The following is a 20,601-nucleotide window of genomic DNA, read 5'->3' on the forward strand; positions in this document are numbered from 1 at the left end:
GTTCACGACGTAGACTGTTAAACATCAAAATGATTCTCCCGCAAGAGGTCCATTGGGTGCTTATGTCCCTCCCAAGCCTGGGGTGCCGCTCCTTGCTATTACAGTCCACTTCTTGAACTTTCCCTACACAGGCATAATTCTACAGGGAGCACAAGACAGTAACCATGTCCTGTTGAGGGAGGAAAGATTCAAATTTTTCCTAAACTACACACAAGCTGTTCAAAGACTGAAGATTCTTCAAAGCTGTTAAACACCCCATTTGATGAATTACGACCACCATCATTTCGTGTAACTATATTGAGAGATTCACATCACTGAGGCAGTGGACCTAAACATATAAGACACAACTAGTGACACTGAGAAGAAGCTAAATGCTTGAATCAATGAAGAGTCTTTTGAGACTCAATCCATCTCTGGTGTAACTCCTACCTCACTGTCCACTGGTAGCCGATATACAACTTAAAAATAAAACAATTTACGGAGGGAGTATGGTTCGCCACCAAGGGAATACACTACAAGTACATCTTAAAGCACAATGGATCAAAAACATTGGTCAAACTATGCCACCAATGTTGCTTCTGGCCTATAATAATACTGTTCTCTTCTTTAGTCTCTGGTAGCATGTCTCCTCCATTCACACAAGCCATTAGAATTCCCGTCAAAGAGAGTGAATGCAAACATAATGGGAAAAATTACCATCTAATTTCTTTCCTCCTGTTGTACTCATCTATACTACTATTATAAAGAGAGCGGCGGCGGTGAGTGTCACCTGGTCTTTGGCCCCCGGCTGCACAGGTGGTTGGGGGCCTGGGATTCGAGACGCGACATGTGGGGGCCCTGAAGGTGGTGGTTGCACTCCGGAGGACTGCACACTGAGCCTCATTGCCAACTGGGATTCGAGACGAGACATGCTGCCGGAGGTCTGTGGGGGCCCTGAAGGTGGTGGTTGCACTCCGGAGGACTGCACACTGAGCCTCATTGCCAACTGGGATTCGAGACGAGACATGCTGCCGAAGGTCTGTGGGGGCCCTGAAGGTGGTGGTTGGGCTCCGGAGGACTGCACACTGACCCTCATTGCCCCCGGACAACGTCGGGCGGGCTACTAGTTGTAGAATAAGTAGAAAGTGCCAAACTGCTTTCCTCTTGTTTCATCTAGAACAATGTCTCACATTTGGTGCCAACCGGATATCAAGCTATATACTGAAATTAAACTCCAGTAAAATGTAAGTGATGGACCTTCGCATGGAGGCCTTTTAAATTAAGCACTTTACTGAATACTGAGGCCATGATTTAAAATTGTGGGATCATTCTTCACTCTATGATTTCATTTTTTTTTTCTCAGGACAACATGTAATCCTAAATATGTTTAAGTACATTCTTACTGTACTCGATGTAGAGGGTAAAATACTGTTTTTCCAGGCCTTTTATCATCCAGGTTAGACTACTTGAATACTTTGTTTTTGGGCCTTCCCTAATAAACAATTGTGAGATTGCAAATTATCATGTACACGTGCTTTCTTTATGGGCCTGGTTATGAACAGTTCATTGAGAAGTCCAAGCCTCTGCGCTCAAGTGTACCAAACATAGATGTTTTCTGTACCTACCCTATTGCTCCATTATATCATAAACCAAGGAAAGGCTCATCATTCCTCATTTCAAATGGACTTGACTGGGTGGTCAGTCCTTTTTGAACATTGGGACAGAAACATACTGAGGCTGCTCTGGCTACCCTCTAATAAACAACAGTCTGCACAGCTATGTCCCGGAACCAGATTATCTCTCAAGAGTGTGTATGTTCCATGAGCCAACAAACGAGGGATTCTGCCATAAGACAATACAGATGCAAATTAGGTGATGATGCCAGCAGATTCAAAGCTCCATATTCTAGCATATTTAGCCTTGACATGAAGTTCAGAAAGCCTACCTGCCCTAGTTGTGGACGTGGGTTACCTCTGTTCAATGTCTTCTGGCCTGGGGTCATATTTTGTAAATTGGGAAGTGTCCCAGTCTCCTCAGGTACACTCTCAATTGAGTGCCCTTGGCACATACATGGACAGTGCATCATACTACTTGCTACATGTCCATTCTCTGTGCAGCAGTGAACTTGCATTTCCATTAGAACAGCACAACAATGAAATATAGACCCAGTGGCGGCTTCTCCTCAATGGCGGAGTTGAGTCACCCCACTGCTTTCAAGCAGTGCGAGAAAAGAAACTGCTGCTTGCAGTCATGGGGGGCTGCTCTGCTCTTGGCCCCCATTCCATTCCCTGGTTGAGCATCATTGTGTCAATCCTGGCATTGGTCAGTGGGGCTTGACTGTGCTTCCTGATTCCTGAGGCATTGGGCAGAGACGCAGGACCCAACGGGAAGGTAAGTTAATTTATTGTAAAAACATTTTTGTTGTGCACATCCTCGCGCAACCCCCCCCCCCCCGCGCAACCCCCCCCCCCCGCAACCCCCCTCCCCCTGTGCAGGCACAAGCCCTGCCAACCGCGAGCCATGCAGCCCACCACTGTAATAGACCACCGGTTTGAAACTGCCGGTCTGTATTTCATGCAGAGTGACAAGCAGCACTGTTAGAAATGGGAAAGGACCCCCCTCACATTGTGACTGCACCTGCTGGTAGGGGGTTGCTTAGTACCTAGAAGCTCAAAGCCTCTCTTTTAACTGGTGCACTGAGGGAGCACACTTTATATGTTATATGTTATGTTAATTATATGTCTTAAGCGCAACTGTTACCCGAAGGTGTCCTGGAGCAGGCTGCTACCCTTCGAACAGAGAAATACATGGGAACCTATGAACTGACAAGCCAGGTTTTCAAACCTTTCATAAATGCCATTAGATTTGTGGTATTCCTAATATGGAAAGGAAGCTTGTTCCAAGCCCTTGCGGCACAAGTGGTGAAACCTCTTCCTACCCAATTGACTTCTTTGAAGGAGGGTATTAGCACACTTTTGGCTCCTAAAGAGCGAAGGGCTCTTCTAGGAACATACCATTGAAAAAGCAGTTTCAAATATTCCGGCCCTGTTCCTTGATGGGCTTTAAAAACGGTACACAAGGATTTAAATTGTATCCGTTGTTTGTCTGGAAGCCAGTGCAGCCTTTATATTTCCTTAGTAACAGATACAAACTTTGGTGTGCCGGTAAGTAGTCTAGCTGCCACATTTTGCAGGAGTTGAAGTTTGTTTGAATGTCGCTTTTGAATGTTTAGGTAGAGGCAGTTACTATAGTCCAGAAAATTAGAGATGTTATAACTACACGTTGACTGTCTTCAAGCAGAAATGGCATTATTTTCTTAATAATTCTGAGGAGGTGGAAGCTAGCAGATGCAACCACATTTATTTGGTCCCTAAAGGTGAGTTTATTGTCAACTATGACCCCCAGATTTTTTAGCTTTCCTTGTTGGTTTAGAGAGTATGCCTAGTTCTTCTGGCCACCAATCTGGGGTCCAGGAATTGGCATTGTTTCCAAAAATGAGGACCTCAGTTTTGTCGGGGTTTAACTTCAGGCAGTTCAGGGTCATCCACGTCATGACAGATTTCATACAGTCCCTTTCCCTGACTCCTGCCCCGTTGCAAAGACACCACGATTTGCGTATCATCTGCATAAAATGTGAGCTGAAATCCGAATTCTCTAAACAGATCTGCCAGGGGCGACACAAACATTTAAAAGTGTGGGACTAAGGGAGGAACCCTGTGGTACTCCACATTGTAAGGAAAAAGGTTTGGAGCAGACTTTGTCCAAATCCACAGTTTGAATTCTTTCCTTTGAGAGAGGTTTCAGTAGCTACCATGCTTTGCCATGAACCCCGCAGGCCAAAAACAGTCCATCAGGACTTCATGGTGGACTGTACTGAAGGCCTCAGAGAGGGCCAACATGATTAGTGCTGAGTTTCCTCCCTGGTTCAGGGCTTCTCTTATTTCTTCCGTGGATTTTATAAGGGCGGACTCTGTACAGTGTCCTTCTCTAAATCCACACTGAGTGGGATCTAAAATGTTTTTTGCCTGGAGGAATGCATGTTTTTTTCTACTTGTTTCGCCGGCAGGGGAAGGCGAGAGATTGGCCAGTAATTATTAGGACCCTTAGGGTTAAGATTTTGCTTTTGTTAACAAAGGAAGAATTGGTGCGGTCTTCCATATTTCCGGAAAATGCCCAGACTCAAACATGGAATTAATTAAGGTAGTGAGTGAAATGCCAATAGGTTCTAGGGCTTGTTCAATCACAAAAGCTGGGCAGGGGTATCAGGTGGAGCCAGATCTGGTGGAGGAAGGCGATTTATAGTATCTCGCGCACGTGTTCAGAGAAGGCCGTGGGTTAGTTGTAAGTTTGGCCCTCACAGACAGCCCATCCGTTCCTCCTATCGGTGAGAGTCTAAAGGACGAGAAAATAGCCTCCACTTTCTGTGAAAGAAGGTGTTGATTTCCTCACATAGTTCTTAGCTACTCTGAATTTTTGGAGGGCCTGGGGTGGCCAGTCTGGTTACCGTCCTAAAGAATTCTTTAGTTGAGGATTTGGCCAGTGCAATTTGGTCTGTGAAGAAGGCTCTTTTTGTATTAAATAAGAGCATTTTGTAGAGAGAATGACTCTGCAAAGTTCTTTTTCTGCACTCATTGTAATCTCTTCTACAGTTGCATCCTAAGCGAATATAGGCAAGTGTTTGTTTCCTAAATTCTTTGGAGTACCAGGGGGCTGTTGGTTGAGAATGTTTAGGAAACCATGTTTTTACCGGGGCTAATTTTTTACAAGCGGTCTCTCTCCACTCTTTATAGCAGGTTGTGGCTTCTTCCACGTCTGTGGGAATGAGGAAATATAAATTTTATGGTCAAGAAATGTTCCCTAACGTGTACCCCACCGTCTCCATGTACGAGCTTAAAGTACATGTAACTTCCCTCCTGTGCCAGCTATGAAGACGCAAATACATTTGCGTCCAACATTAACATGTCCTTTTTCAGATCCACCCTGAACGGGTTGAATATTCCGTTCCTAAGTATGCCATGCCAACGTCTTTATGTAGTGTACTTTACACGTTTTTCCAGCCCAGGCGAAGTAGGCCTCCGATTTCTGCCATCGAGCCTTTTCCTGCCTTCTGACTCTGAAAGCCTCAGCCCAGGCTGCCTCTGTACCCGTGACCTCTGCCTTACTCCCTGCGCGGCTAACGGCGCTTAGCTCAGCCTGCTGCCTGCCAAGACTGTATTCAACCTTCGAATTATCTGCTTCACTCCTCAAACATACATTCCTGCCTACTAGTTCAAGTAAACATCCTTCCAGCTGCAGAGCAAAGGGCCCGGTCTCACTGTCTCCGTGCAAGTAATTCATAGCTCCGTTACCGTGGTAGGCCCATGCCCCCTCGCATCTCATGCAGACACATAGACGCCTATACACGCACTCACAGTCAGTATAGAATAGCCTCTGCCCAAGAGACCTTTCCCTCTAGATAATATGGTTCCCAAACATCAGATATCAGATATGATCTAGGTACGAGTTGATCTGACATGCCAGACTTCTGTCTCTTTCCGCTAGTGTAAATGTCAAGTCCCCTGCACCCTCCAGTTCCACGTCAATCACGCGTCATGCAGCTGCGCGCGCATCCAGGCCTCAGATTTCTGCTGACATTGCAAAATTCTGCTAAGTACCCACCTACTTGTGACACTTACATGTGACGTTTCTAGCACACACCTCTATGTTCACGCCCAGATCACGCCTCCTGATTACGTATTGCTAACACGTGTATGCTCTTATCTTGTTTCTCTCAGCTGTTACGCCTACTGTATTGGTTTTCGGTATATGGTTTAAGTATAAAAGTTATGTCTTGTCAATAAAGTATGCTCTATCCCTTCCTGCACCCCAGTGGTGTTAGGAACATGATATCCGGTACCTGAACCATTCCTTTTTAAGGAATAAAACCCCTAAGAACTCTAACACCACGGACTCTGCGTCTTTCTTTCCGATTGAGTTATTTTTGTTAAGTACTTACCTGCATAGAAATTAGGACGGTAAATCAAATATTTACCACATTATTTTGGCGCCCGAATAGGGACCTCTCCCCCATCTCACGCGCCGGTTGGTGCGTTGCAACCTTTGCCCCCTGCCATAAGTTAAGACGGACAACTACGCGTACCCGCAGGATTTCCTGTATCTCCCTCTGGCCCACGGAGGTGACGGAGACTGCGATCAGCACCCAGACGAGGCGGTGAGGAGTGCGGAGGATCCCGACCAGAGCCTAGCCGAAAGAAGCAAGGTCCGAGGTGTCAAGAGGCCCACCAGTTTCCGAAGTATCCACGTGTCGAGTCGAGTCCAGTCCAGTCCGGTCCAGTCCAGTCGAGTTTTCCGAGGCCTTCCGTTCCGTGCTTCCCGGTGAGTACCATTGCTGGGTCGTATCTAGACGGGTGCATTATTATGTATCCGGTAAAGACGTGTTTGGGTACACAAACGCGGTCTGCACTGTTTTAGACAGTGTATCTGTACTGTTTAGCAGTATATCAAGCATACAAGTTCTTGCACTGTTCTCGACAGTGTATCTGTGCTGTTTAGCAGTACATCTAGTATCAAGGGTAGTGATATATTTTCGAAATGTTTTCATGTAATTAATGTCGTGGTATGAGTGACTGTTTGATGTACATTATTGTGTTTTTGTGTAACTAGCTGTGTTCAGTATCGAGTATCCAGTACTAAGTAACAAGATGCCGTTCTTCAATAAACTAAGACAGATAGGAACTAGGAAAGGGATGCTAGAGGAAGAAATTCCTATCCCCCCTAGGGACACTCCTGGAAATTTTATGTACCATAAGCATGGCTTAGATGCCATATTGTATCTAGAATTATGGGCCGATTATACCAAGCACTTAGACGAGAGACACAGATGGCCAGTTACAGGAACATGGGATGCCAAGTGCATCGTGAAGGTAGAAGAAGCGTTATGGAAAAAGAAAGCCAGACAATCTCAGAAAGATGCCATAGAATTTTGGCGTAAAGAATCACATAAACGTGCTGAAAAAGCACTCCGTAGAGAAGACAGACATAGAGAAGAATCAGATAGAGCCCGAGAGAACGAATTAGTTAATGAAGGGATCCGAGTAAAATCAGAACAAGTAGACCGCGCGCGAAACAATCTTGTAAATGGCATGTACTTAGTGGCCGAGGGTTCGCCTGAAGCCACTTCGGAAATACCGAAAAATCTGCCGCCACCATTGGTTCCGACTAAAGTAAATCACAAGACCACCAAAGACATATTCCTTGCCTCCTATCTAGACGATGTAGCACCCGCTTACACCAATCCACGTGCCCGCGTCCCGCCTACTGACAGTGACGGAGGTGGTAACCCGCCTCCAGACCATATTCCGCCATTACCGCAACAAGGTTCCCCCGTTCGACAGCCTGCTCCACTCGTTCCTCCACCTCCACCACTTCCCGCACCTAAGATTAATATACCGAATCCGATGGTGCCTGATCCTAGTAAGAGACAAGTTCAGACACAGATACAGACTCCACAGAGAAGTAATGCACAAGCCTCTGGCTCAGGAGGTGCGACAGGGGGTCTCCAGACCCCGCCAATAACACACAGAATACATCTTAGAGACCTGCTGAAGCACCATACACCGCAATCACCACGTCTCGACATACTCAAAGAACCCCTTCCAGTTTGCAGATACGATCCAGTACCCGGTAAAGAAGATCGAATGTTGATAGCATCACTACGCTTGCGACAAGCTACAGATTACCTAGTGTTATTCCCAGGGATGACTGATCACCTAGATAGAATATATCATTTTGTCCAGACTGGAGAAAATCCCGATAGTATTAAGGAGGCCCTGGCACACCAGAAAGTTGACACTCAAGCATACATATTACGTTTTTTTATAAATTGCCTAATAAGAGACCGAGACAGGCCTGGGGTAGACCAGGATGAAATGGAAGCATTAAACAAGTGGGGTCAAAATATAGCTGAAGGAAAGCATGATAAAATGAATTGTATATCAAGCATGTACAAGAAAATCAGAAAGGCAGTAATAGAAATACATGAAAAAGAAAAAGAAAGTGACAAGAATGACTCCTTCGAGGAGGAGGAAGGACCTGAAGAACAAGAAACGACTACAGATACTATAGCGTATGTAGGTAAGGGAAATTACCTTAGGAAAGGCATTCGTCCAGAAAGCAAGAGAGTTTTTCTCTCTGGCATATTAAAACCAAAATCGCCTGAACATCTGTTTCAAGTTACCGATAAAATGCTTCAAGAACAAATGGGGTACCATGTACTCAATTCTATGGATGAACAAGAACTAGCCCGGTCGGCAGTACTGTGGGCTGACAATTCTAACGCGTACAATGATGATACAGTAGCACAGACATTTCTGAACCTTTCCCCAGACGAGCAGAAATTAGCTGGTATATACATGATTCAGCATCTCATCACGTTATACAGACAACAACATTCTGATCCAGGTCCCTTACCTGATACATTAGAAGCACTACTTATGAATAGATGGAGAGGCCTAAGTACCAGATTAATTCAAATAATTCTAGAACAATGACGTAAATATAACGCTTTCTTAGGCCCACAATATGTTTCAGCTCAGCCACCAGAAAGAAAAATGTGTCATTTTGAGCATTTCGACAGACAGAATCCGTTACGAGAAGTACATCCAGTTATGGGTACCGATAATACCCTGAAACGTGTGTATGTATACACACCTCTGACTAAGTTAGAATTATTAGAAATGAAGAAACTGATACCTTGTCATGATAAAGACCCTGCAGGTTTTCACCGAGAACTTAAAGACATGTTACTCATGGGAGATTACACATATACAGACATTATGAAATTGTTAAAGGTACTACTGCCCACCGGTATCTACGAGAAACTCAAGGAAAAGGAATGGGAGGTGGGAGATAAAAAGATTATATGGACTGAAATAGAAGACGAGGAAAAAATTTGTACCCCAGGGCTAGGCCTTGGGGAGAAAACTAAAGCATTACCAGGTTTAATAGTACAGGTCTTGCCAAGATTATTGACAACTAAAAAGGAAGACTGGGACGCAATCTCAGCCTGTAAACAGAAACACGATGAAGATACCAGTGACTTCTATTCAAGATTCGAGAAATGTTTCATTATTAATAGTGGCCTAAAACCAGGTAGCGAGTCGTACCCGCATCTTTTTGTAACAAAGTTAGTCGAAAATTCCCTGACAGCAGTTAAAAACCGTGTATATAAAGTTGAAAGTACATGGCAAGCAAATACGCCATCCCAAATGTTACAAATGTTACAATATCACCAGAACAGAATTAGAGAAGAACAGGATCACGAACAGAGACGTATGAAAGACACGAAAATGAAAATGTTAGTGGCACAGTCGGTTCCAGCCAACAGTCAGAAAAAGGGTGCGACCCAGACAGGTAATTCGGCAGCTCCCTTTAAAGGGACATGTAACTATTGCAAACAGCCAGGTCACTACGTACATGAATGTTCAGTCCTGAAACACAATATAGCAACAGGTAAAACTAAAGAAAGACCGCATCCGCCTAGACAAGACCAGGGTCAGCCACAGACTTCACAGAATTCACAGCCTATGCATGCTCCACCACATACAACACAGACCGCAGCGGTACCACAGCCACAGCCCATTGCCGCGACACAGCAAGTTTCACGACCGATGAACCTGTATGCCCAATCTGATTATCCCGATTATCAACGATACACATGAAACAGCCTAGAGAGGGAGGTTGGCTTGCCTCTTATTGAGATTCCTGTAGATCAAGAGGGTCCTTATGTACACAGTCAAGTATTGGGAAAAGATAGAAAGTTTTTAATTGACACAGGGGCAAGCCGCACAACAATCAGCCACAATGAAGTCCCAGGGGCACCCCTCTCAGGCTCACAGAACGTTTCCCTTGGTTTTTCAGGACAGCCTATTGTAAATGAGGTATCGAAACCAGTCCCCCTGGCTGTGGGTCCATTATCACGTGTTACAGACTTGTTACTCACGAAATCATGTCCAGAAAACTTGTTAGGTATCAAAACACTGAAGGCTCTAGGAGCTGTGATATGTTGTTCTCCGGAAGGAGTTAGACTTTTTCTGCGTGACTTTAAGGGTCACTATGTATTACGAGAGTTTGATGTCAGATTGAAAAATGTACCGAAACACCTGTGGGCACAAGGCCCAACCGATGTAGGTTGCATGCACATTACACCATACCGTGTTACACTCAAACCTGGAGTTGTTTTGCCGCGAATCAGACAATACAAGTTACCACCCGATGCTGTAGTGGCTTTACTGGAAATCATTGAAGAGCTCATTGCCCAAGGAGTGGTCGTAGAAACCGACTCTAATATCTGTAATTCCCCTATCATTCCGATTCTTAAACGTACTGATCCCCATGCACCGCCAGTATATCGGCTGGTGATTGATTTACGAGAACTTAATAAATGCATTGTTCCACAGTATCCTGTGGTTCCCGACATCTCATCCCTATTGACTGCTATTGATTCAGAAGCGATGTTCTTTACTGTAATTGACCTCAAGAACGCCTTCTTCAGTGTACCCATTGATCCGGAGAGCCAATACCTCTTCGGATTCAGTTTAAATGGACGAAGTTTCAAATTTTCACGCGCACCTCAAGGATTCACAGAAAGCCCCAGCATCTATAGTCAAGCACTGAAAAGACAACTTGATTGTATCCAAATGCCAGTTAACACTGCCTTACTGCAATACGTCGATGATCTGCTGATCACCGCACGAAGTGAACCCGAATGTGAACAAGCATCACTGACAGTTTTACATTTTTTGGCTGACAAGGGGCACAAGGTGTCTCCTTCGAAGCTACAATTCTGTGTTCAGCAAGTTGTGTACTTAGGTCACTTGCTGTCCAAAGTGGGGAGACAGCTCACTCCTGACCGTATCCAGTTAATCATAAATATGCCACAACCCCAGACACAAAAGGAAGTGCGGGCCTTTATAGGCCTCACCTCGTACTGTAGACAATGGATTCCTCAATATGCATTTCTAGCTAAACCACTCATTCAGTTGACAACACAGGAGGCAGCGACTTCGACTGTCCTCCCTTGGACTCAGGAACATACACAGGCCTTTGAGGAATTAAAGAAAACTTTATGTCAAGCACCAGTTTTAGCGACACCATGTTACAGCAAACCTTTCACACTTTTTGTTACAGAACGTGATGGTACTGCGTTGTCTGTCCTCACTCAAGATCAAGCAGGTTCACATAAGCCTTGTGCTTATTTCTCAAGTACATTGGATTCAGTAGCCCAGGCACTCCCTGCGTGCTTAAAGTCAGTCGCAGCGACAGCCCTAGCAATTAGACAGAGCGACTCAATTGTCTTAGGACACCCATTGACAGTACAAGTTCCACATTCTGTAGAGGTTCCTTTAAACCGAACCCAGACTCAACACTTGACTATAGCACGACTGACAGGTTATGAATTGACGCTATTCCAGCCACACATAGAAATCAGACGCTGTAACATTCTGAATCCTGCAACATTGTTGCCTTCAATTATGACAAATTCAGCCCCGCATGATTGTATAGAGATCATTAATGCAGTAACAAAGCCCCGACGAGACTTAACAGATGTTCCACTGACAAATCCAGACCTGACACTTTATGTAGATGGTTCATGTATGAGAACAAACACAGGAGATATAGTGGCCGCATATGCAGTGACCACTGAAACTGAAGTTAAAGAAACATATCGTATTGATACACTGTCCGCTCAAGCAGCAGAGCTCATCGCTCTGACCCGAGCCTGTATACTAGCCAAGAACAGAAATGTTAACATATACACAGATTCACGTTATGCTTTCGGAGTTGTACACGACTTCGGAGTATTATGGCAAGAACGAGGTTTCTTGACCTCTCACGGTACCAAGATCCAACACGGTCCTCTCATTCAAGCCCTATTAGAAGCAATACATCTGCCTTCAGGCATATCCATCATGAAGTGTAAAGCACATACTAAAGTTACAGATTCCATTTCCCAGGGTAACGACCTGGCAGACCAAACCGCAAAACATACAGCATTGACTCACACCCAGACAACTGATGTGACAAAGACAATAGTGCCGACACATTGTGTGACAGTTAGGGATCCCACACTAGATGTAATAGATATTCAGACACATGCTACTCCAGATGAAATCAAGAAATGGACTGAACTAGGAGGGATCCAGACAGATCAGGGATGGATGACGAAGGGAAAATCTACATGGTTTCTCCCTGACTCTATGGTTCAAGTCATAATAAATACAGCACATAGTCCAGCACACCTAGGAGAAAAAGCTATGTTAGATAGTTTACAGAACCTCTGGTACAACAAACATTTACGAGCAGCCGCAAAACAGAAAGTGCGTACTTGCATGATCTGTTGTCAGTTCAATCCAGGTAAAAGCGTCCCTGTAGAGCAAGGTGGATTCCATCCTCCCGATCACCCTTTTGAAGTCCTCCAGATGGATTATATCCAGATGGACCGTTGTCGAGGATTCAAGTACGTCCTCGTAGTTGTTTGTGCACTTTCCCGTTGGACCGAAGCATATCCAGTCTCAGATTACACTGCCCCGACCACTGCCAGGCAGTTGGTTCGAGAATTCTTCCCCCGGTACGGCCTGCCTCGTATCGTGTACTCAGATAACGGACAGCCATTCTCATCCGAGCTCATGAAACAGGTTTCCCTTCTGCTAGGATATCAGTGGAGATTCCATTGTGTCCGACATCCCGAGGCCGCTGGCCTTGTAGAAAGGCATAACCAGACACTGAAAACACGCCTTGCTAAAATCTGCAAAGACAAAGGGGTCGACTGGATAGTCGCCCTGCCAGTTGCACTGTTCTATATGAGAATGGTCCCCCATTCGAGATCAGGACTATCCCCGTATGAAGTGGTCTTTGGACGACCACCGAATATGTGGGGGACGCCCATGCCTAAGAAAATAACCGATGTTGATTGTAATATGCTGACAGATTATCTTGCCTCCTTGATGTCTGCACTCCAATCATGTCGTTCACAGGTTGCTGCAGCCTTTCCCGACAACACTGATGTAAAGCCACACGATGTCCGTCCCGGGGATACTGTGTTAATTCGCAACTTCGACAGGAAAAGCCCGCTGGAGCCCCGCTGGAAGGAGCCGAAGATCGTCCTTCTGACCACAAGGACGGCAATCAAAGTTGAAGGACGAAAGGGGTGGATCCACACGAGTCATATTAAAAAATGTAATGAACTGTTGCCAGAGACTGACTCGTCCACCCCCTCAAAGGACTGCCTAGATACTAGAGACTTTAAAGTTCCCAAAAGAGAGAATACTCCCCAAGAGGAGTACAAAGCAAAATTACGGTCTAGCAAGTCAGACAGTTTAATTGTTTAAGTCCTCCCCTAGGTGAATCGGTTAAATAGTTTCTGACATGTATCCCCTAGATCGAGATAGAGAGAGAGAGAGAAAATTCAAGAAACATGCATACTGTAAATCACTCCGTAGTCACTGTATAGTGACATTATTGATTATGTTTTTTCTAAGTCTTTTGATTATTGCTGCCAGTATATTGCTGCCTATATACTACCCTATCTTCAAGCGTGAACAATCTGCTTACAATGTCACTGCTGAACATTCTTTTAGTGAATTACCCCCTCATGAATTATCTTACAGACTTGCGCTGCGCAACAACACATTCATTAGTATGTTACATCACTCCCATCTGACTAATAATGCTACAAACTGTTGGATATGTGGCCGACTCCCTCCCTATCAGAAATAAAAGGGAGTTCTGCCCCTCTTTCCGTACCCATTCACACACAATGGCTCATGTGGAGCATGGTTTAGAATAATTAATTCCTTAGATTCTGATATTGCTGTTTTCGAAGGAAATTGGGTTTGGGGAAACCTGAACTTAGTTCTGCTTAACGCCTGTTATCCCGACAAAAAGGGACTTCCCACTAGAATAGGAACTGATCTAGAAAATGAAGTATATGGATTAGGTAATTATACAATTAACCTTATGATTCTTACTGTCGAATCCGAAGCTGCACCAGTTCTCCCTGCTATGTCAGTATTACCAGTCACAGGTGATTTATGTGTCAGAAAGAAGGGTTCAGTACACGTAGGTCATAGTAAATGTACTACTGTAGTCGAATTCAGTGATCAAGGCAAATCTTCCTTTAGAGCTACTCGTCATTCCTACTTTGTTTGTGGCCATACCGCATACATACGTTTACCTCCAGATTGGGATGGTACCTGTTACATCGCATTCCTTCTGCCACCTGTTTTCCTAGCCCCTCCTGATTATCACAGAAATACAAATCTAGTAACGACTAGACTTCGAAGAGATCTCCCGATTGTCGACTATACTGAAACGGCATGGGAGCAATACACAGATTTCAATAAAGGTTTCTTCCCCTACTTAGGTACTGTTTTTAATAGTAAACTGATACGAAGATTAACTAGAACCCTCGAAGCAGTAGTGAATGAAACTACCTCCGCTCTAGGTAACTTAACAGAGGAGCAATCTGCCATGCGGGTTGTTGTTCTCCAAAATCGTCTTGTTATTGACGTCATCCTAGCGGATAGAGGCGGAGCCTGTAAGGTCATCGGGTCAAGTTGCTGTGTTTTCATTCCAGAAAACGCGCCAACGGTATATAAAGCTATTACACGACTTCATAAAATTGCAAGTTTGATACATCAGAATCCAGGCACCTGGACTTGGTCCGGTTGGTTCTGGACAACGTTGACCGCTTGGGGATGGAAGATCCTATCCTTCCTAGGCATTGCCCTTGTCATAGTATTCAGTTGCTGCCTGTGCCTACAGTGTGGGCCAGCGATTTGTGGTCTGTGCGCCACTTCATGTATTCCACATTCCAGTTTTCACTCAAAACGCGAAAAGAAGAAAGAAGAGCAAATGATGTTGCAAGAACAGACTGATCGGTTCATGAGGATCGATATATCATGAAGGGTCCGTAGGGAACAAGGAGGGAATGAGGAAATATAAATTTTATGGTCAAGAAATGTTCCCTAACGTGTACCCCACCGTCTCCATGTACGAGCTTAAAGTACATGTAACTTCCCTCCTGTGCCAGCTATGAAGAGGCAAATACATTTGCGTCCAACATTAACATGTCCTTTTTCAGATCCACCCTGAACGGGTTGAATATTCCGTTCCTAAGTATGCCATGCCAACGTCTTTATGTAGTGTACTTTACACGTTTTTCCAGCCCAGGCGAAGTAGGCCTCCGATTTCTGCCATCGAGCCTTTTCCTGCCTTCTGACTCTGAAAGCCTCAGCCCAGGCTGCCTCTGTACCCGTGACCTCTGCCTTACTCCCTGCGCGGCTAACGGCGCTTAGCTCAGCCTGCTGCCTGCCAAGACTGTATTCAACCTTCGAATTATCTGCTTCACTCCTCAAACATACATTCCTGCCTACTAGTTCAAGTAAACATCCTTCCAGCTGCAGAGCAAAGGGCCCGGTCTCACTGTCTCCGTGCAAGTAATTCATAGCTCCGTTACCGTGGTAGGCCCATGCCCCCTCGCATCTCATGCAGACACATAGACGCCTATACACGCACTCACAGTCAGTATAGAATAGCCTCTGCCCAAGAGACCTTTCCCTCTAGATAATATGGTTCCCAAACATCAGATATCAGATATGATCTAGGTACGAGTTGATCTGACATGCCAGACTTCTGTCTCTTTCCGCTAGTGTAAATGTCAAGTCCCCTGCACCCTCCAGTTCCACGTCAATCACGCGTCATGCAGCTGCGCGCGCATCCAGGCCTCAGATTTCTGCTGACATTGCAAAATTCTGCTAAGTACCCACCTACTTGTGACACTTACATGTGACGTTTCTAGCACACACCTCTATGTTCACGCCCAGATCACGCCTCCTGATTACGTATTGCTAACACGTGTATGCTCTTATCTTGTTTCTCTCAGCTGTTACGCCTACTGTATTGGTTTTCGGTATATGGTTTAAGTATAAAAGTTATGTCTTGTCAATAAAGTATGCTCTATCCCTTCCTGCACCCCAGTGGTGTTAGGAACATGATATCCGGTACCTGAACCATTCCTTTTTAAGGAATAAAACCCCTAAGAACTCTAACACCACGGACTCTGCGTCTTTCTTTCCGATTGAGTTATTTTTGTTAAGTACTTACCTGCATAGAAATTAGGACGGTAAATCAAATATTTACCACAGGAAGAGACCAGGCCATTGCCATAAGATCTTCTAGCTCTGTGCCCTTAATTTAATTCCAGGCTCATGTTTCTATCTGCTTCTTGGAGGCTCCAAAACTATAATGAAGGTTGGGGGGGCCAACTCGAACTGAACTGAAGTGTGATCTGTCCAAGCAAGTGGCAGCAACCCAGTGCAAGTTAGTTGTGGTTGGTTGGACAAAATCCCACCCACGGTGTGCCCTGCGACATGAGTGGGACCTTATACGTGTTGTATTAATTCTTCGCTATTCATCACATCGACAAGAGCGATTGCATCAAAGTCAGTGAATGCTTCCAAATTAAAGTTAAAATCCCTAAGGATAGTAATTGAGTCAGAGCAAAGCCAATCCTCTAACAGGATTCCAACTGAAGGAACACGTTTATTGGGCCTGGTGGTTTGTATAAGAGGATTCCCTGAAAGGAATGGCGCACCATCAGTGTGCTTCTAGATTGCCTCTTTGCTCATGTCCATAATATGGCAAAGGTATTTTCTAATTTGCATGGGCTCACACCCCCATACATAGGGAATGCACTCTCGAAATCTCGTGCTCACACAAAATGTGTGCTTGTGTAATCTCTATCACAGAAGGAGGAGCTGCACATCCCTTGGCAAACTATGTAGTACGACTACAGGTCTTTCTCCGAATTTTTTCAGAAATCTGACCCTCCCCCACAGTTTAGTCCTTTAAATTTGCCTCACAGAGACCATGGCACTTTTTATTATTATTATTTAATATTGATCTACAGTTATGTACCAAGGTAGCTGTAGGTGTAGGAGTGCGTGATTTACAAAGCCACTTGCACTCGTAAATCAGGGTGTGATGGCAACGGGCCATCTCCAAACCTAGTGGTGGTGTAGGGGTTTTTGTACATGGTAAATGTTTGCCCTGCAGAGCAAAAAAAAATCAAGAGAAAAATGCACAAATGCACATTGGGCTGCTTTTCCGCTGCGCAGAAATGTCCTTTTAGAACAATTCCGCATTCGAGAAATAGCATCACCAAAAAATGTCACATGACTTTCCCAGCACTAGGCCTGCCGCAGCTCTCTAGACATACCATTAAGTATGTTTGTAACTAGAGAAAAATCGTAAATCTGAACCCGTGCTTAGATCTACTTTTATGGGTGCAGATTTATGACCCCATTTGTGAATCCAGACCAGACATAAGGAGAGATAGTACTTAATAATAATATGTAGATTTATAGAGTGCCTGCTTACACCACACCGGTGGGTCACCGTGCTGAAACCAAGAGCAAGTTGTAGAGGCCCAGCAGAAGCAACAAAGGTGGTCTGGGGACAACTATGGAGAACTAAAGAGCCTAGTTTTTAATAAATTCCTAAACCGAGTCTCATAAGGTTCAGCTCTTAGTGGTGCCGGAAGGGAATTCTAGACCTTAGCCGTAAGCAAGAAGAAGGAGCGTGCCCCCAATCTGGCCCTGAGGATCTTGGGAGTTTGCACAAGATTGGCCGTAGAGGCAGGGCCGGACTGGGAACCAAAACCGGCCCTGGCAAGCTGTTCGGCCGACCCACCTGAGGGTTGGGGGTGCGGCCAAGCTGTTTGCCAGGGCCGGTTTCGGATGATTTTGTTACAGTGGCTGAAATTGCAGCTATGCTGCAAAAATGGCCCCTGTAACAAAAATGGCCCCCAGGGGCCCAAAATCAGCCCCCACCCTAGCGGCCCACCGGAGAAACACCCGGTGCCCACTATGGGCAGTCCGGCCCTGCTTAGAGGACCTTAAGTGATGTCATGGGAAATAGGGCTGTATTAGGGGGGGGGAGTAGATATTTGGGACCTTTCAGAGCTAAAATCGTAGGACAAAACCAAAGTACCTTGAAGCAAATTCTTTCTTCCAGTGAAAGCCTGTGGAGGATGGCTAGAGCCGCTGTAGCAGAAACCCTTCTGGGGAGATTAAGGACCAGGAAGGCCCCCGCCTTTTGCACTCTTTTGAGCTTTTTATGCTTTCCTTAGAGGCTCCTAGGTAGAGCACACTGCAGTATCTAGCTAGGATGTAACCAGCGCATGAACCGCAGTTTTACATGCTTCAATAGGGAGGAGGTCCAGCATCTTTCTTAACATTTTCAGAGTGCCAAAGCACTTCCCAGCCACACAGCTGATTTGGGGTTCGAAAGAAAGACTTGTACATAAAACGTACTAACTGTAATGTGTGTATGTGTGTATGTATGTATAAATATCACTATATACTTCTCTATACACATGCATATATTTATTTATACTTATTGGGGGGGGGGATATACACAAATAAATAACTCTCCATGTCAACCTCATCCTGTATCTCAACTATCTGACTCATCCCAAATCTTTCTGCCTACTATGGACCCCCAAGCATCCTCTCCAAACTTCTCTCACCTTGATCCAATAAATTTAACTTACAGGCACACATGTCCACCACTCCCAATAACACCTCACATCTTCCCTTTAAGAACCCACTTCAATCCATCTATCCGTTTGAACACAAAACAGTGAAAGCATGAAATCCCAAGAGGACAAACTTAACACACTTACCACAACTAATCCACAAGGAAACATAAAAACCAACACTACCAATCTACTATCTTTTAACATCTAACTTCGGGTTACAGAGTAGGGTGCTACTCACCACAAAGCGCTTCAACGCCTCGTCAGGAGTACTAAGCGCTAAACAAATCCAATTTGTAAATACAATTACTTGTTCAGCAAAGAAGCAAAAGTCTTTTATAAATTACCAGAGTCTATTAAGTACAACTTCATGTAGAGGGGTCTGTGTCGCTCAAACGGTGGTGAAAGTGATTTTGTAAGTTATGCTTCGGCACTTCCTCTAAATCTAAGTCGAACAGTCTAATTTATGGAACAATAGATAACTTGGGAACAAAGTGATACATCCAATTACACCTAAGAAATAAAGAAATCGCCCAGCTTCCTTTATTCAGAAGTAACACTGGCTTGCTTTTCTGCTCATCAAGGCACATCAATATTTCAGTCCTGCCCTAAGAGGTTTGCACTTAGTGCAAGTAAATGAGGAGAGAGCAAAGCATCAATAATCCACTCTCCCCGCCTTTGATATGTTGACATGGAGGAGGGGGAGGCGTCCCAGAGCAGGGTTAGCTTTGAAGTCATACTGCTCCCGGTAGAGATGCTGAGAAGACACAGGTTCGAAAATAGACAGATCCCTTAATTATTTAGAACGTGGTTGCTTAGCATCTTCCCTTTTCAGCGTTAAAAAAACATTTAAAAATAAATATAATTTTCATGACGTTTCACTCATGCATTACAGTGAGATACGATACATGGGGAAAGAGTATTTGCTGATCCTATAGAATTTTTTTTTATTTCCACGCTTTAATTAGAATTGTCTTCGATTTACCTTTTTGACGCGCGTGGTGAGGTCTTGAATAAAAAGCTTGCGCAGGTTGTGAAGGGTTTGAAGTTCTCTGGCCTGGAAAAAAGAGAGTAATTTCAGAATAATTCAGACATGGCACTGTATTTCACAGAGATAGGTCTATTTCTGCACTGTCCCGGCATGCATCGCGCCCTGTCGGGGTTACCGGGACGTTACAGTGACATTTGTAGAGCAAGAATTTCAGCCCAGAGGAGGGAGGCGGAGACCTGACAGATGGCAGCGGGAGGCGAGGCTGCATCTGTTTCCATTGCTCGCAGTAACATTTTGAACCATCTTCGCAAAAAATCATTCTATTAGTGTGACATTCCTGAAAATGTTAAAGCTTGCTGTTACCGCTTCTGATGCTGAACTACGACATTACTGGCAACAACCCAGAACATCAATCACCATTAAGCACAGGCTGATAGCACATGCAAAGGCCAATGGTCCCAAAGCACACCAGGATGTATCATGTGTGCCTTAGGCCCGCATTTCAAGTGGCCAGGATAATTCCGATCCTTGGGCAAACCCAGATTTGTGCAGGGATCAGATTTATAAGTGATGCGAAATATAACACACAGGGTGTGGTAACGTTTTCGTACCCCGGAAAATGGCGTGAGGGTCAACCTTCCAGATTTTAAGCGGAAAAATGGCCAGCAATTAGCTGAGAAATTAAGATTTTGTTGGGCTAAAATAAAAATACACGTTATTCCCCATTGTTTGGAAAAATCTCATAATAGGATGTCATAAGTGTGATAAATATCGCACCAAACACAGCTCTAATGGTAATGCGGGGCCTTAATCTTGGAACTGAATTCAATTACTTATGTCCTATTTCTCTCTCTAGACTTCTCTTTCATTTATCTTTTTTCTTAAACTCCCTATTTCTAGGTAGGTGCATCATATTTCTCTCTGAGCTGTTATGATACCACGAAATTGCAATACACCAAATATGCCCTGAATGTTAAGCTTTAATATCAATATGCTAGGCCATCAATATTGGTCAAAACAGGAACCGTTTCAA

The 20,601-nt window shown here is 44.6% G+C and overlaps 1 protein-coding gene across 1 annotated transcript in view; it reads right to left on the bottom strand.

The window, feature by feature from the left end:
* KIF5C (kinesin family member 5C) overlaps positions 1 to 20,601 on the bottom strand; it is a 548,720-nt gene that overhangs the window by 109,381 nt on the left and 418,738 nt on the right. Inside the window, exon 22 of the mRNA XM_086957253.1 lies at positions 19,563 to 19,634. Coding sequence (XP_086813379.1) covers positions 19,563 to 19,634 — 72 coding nt within the window. The remainder of the gene's footprint in view (positions 1 to 19,562; positions 19,635 to 20,601) is intronic.

This window comes from Lissotriton vulgaris, chromosome 2_1 (genome assembly GCF_964263255.1).
Source record: "Lissotriton vulgaris chromosome 2_1, aLisVul1.2, whole genome shotgun sequence".
NCBI lineage: Eukaryota > Metazoa > Chordata > Amphibia > Caudata > Salamandridae > Lissotriton > Lissotriton vulgaris.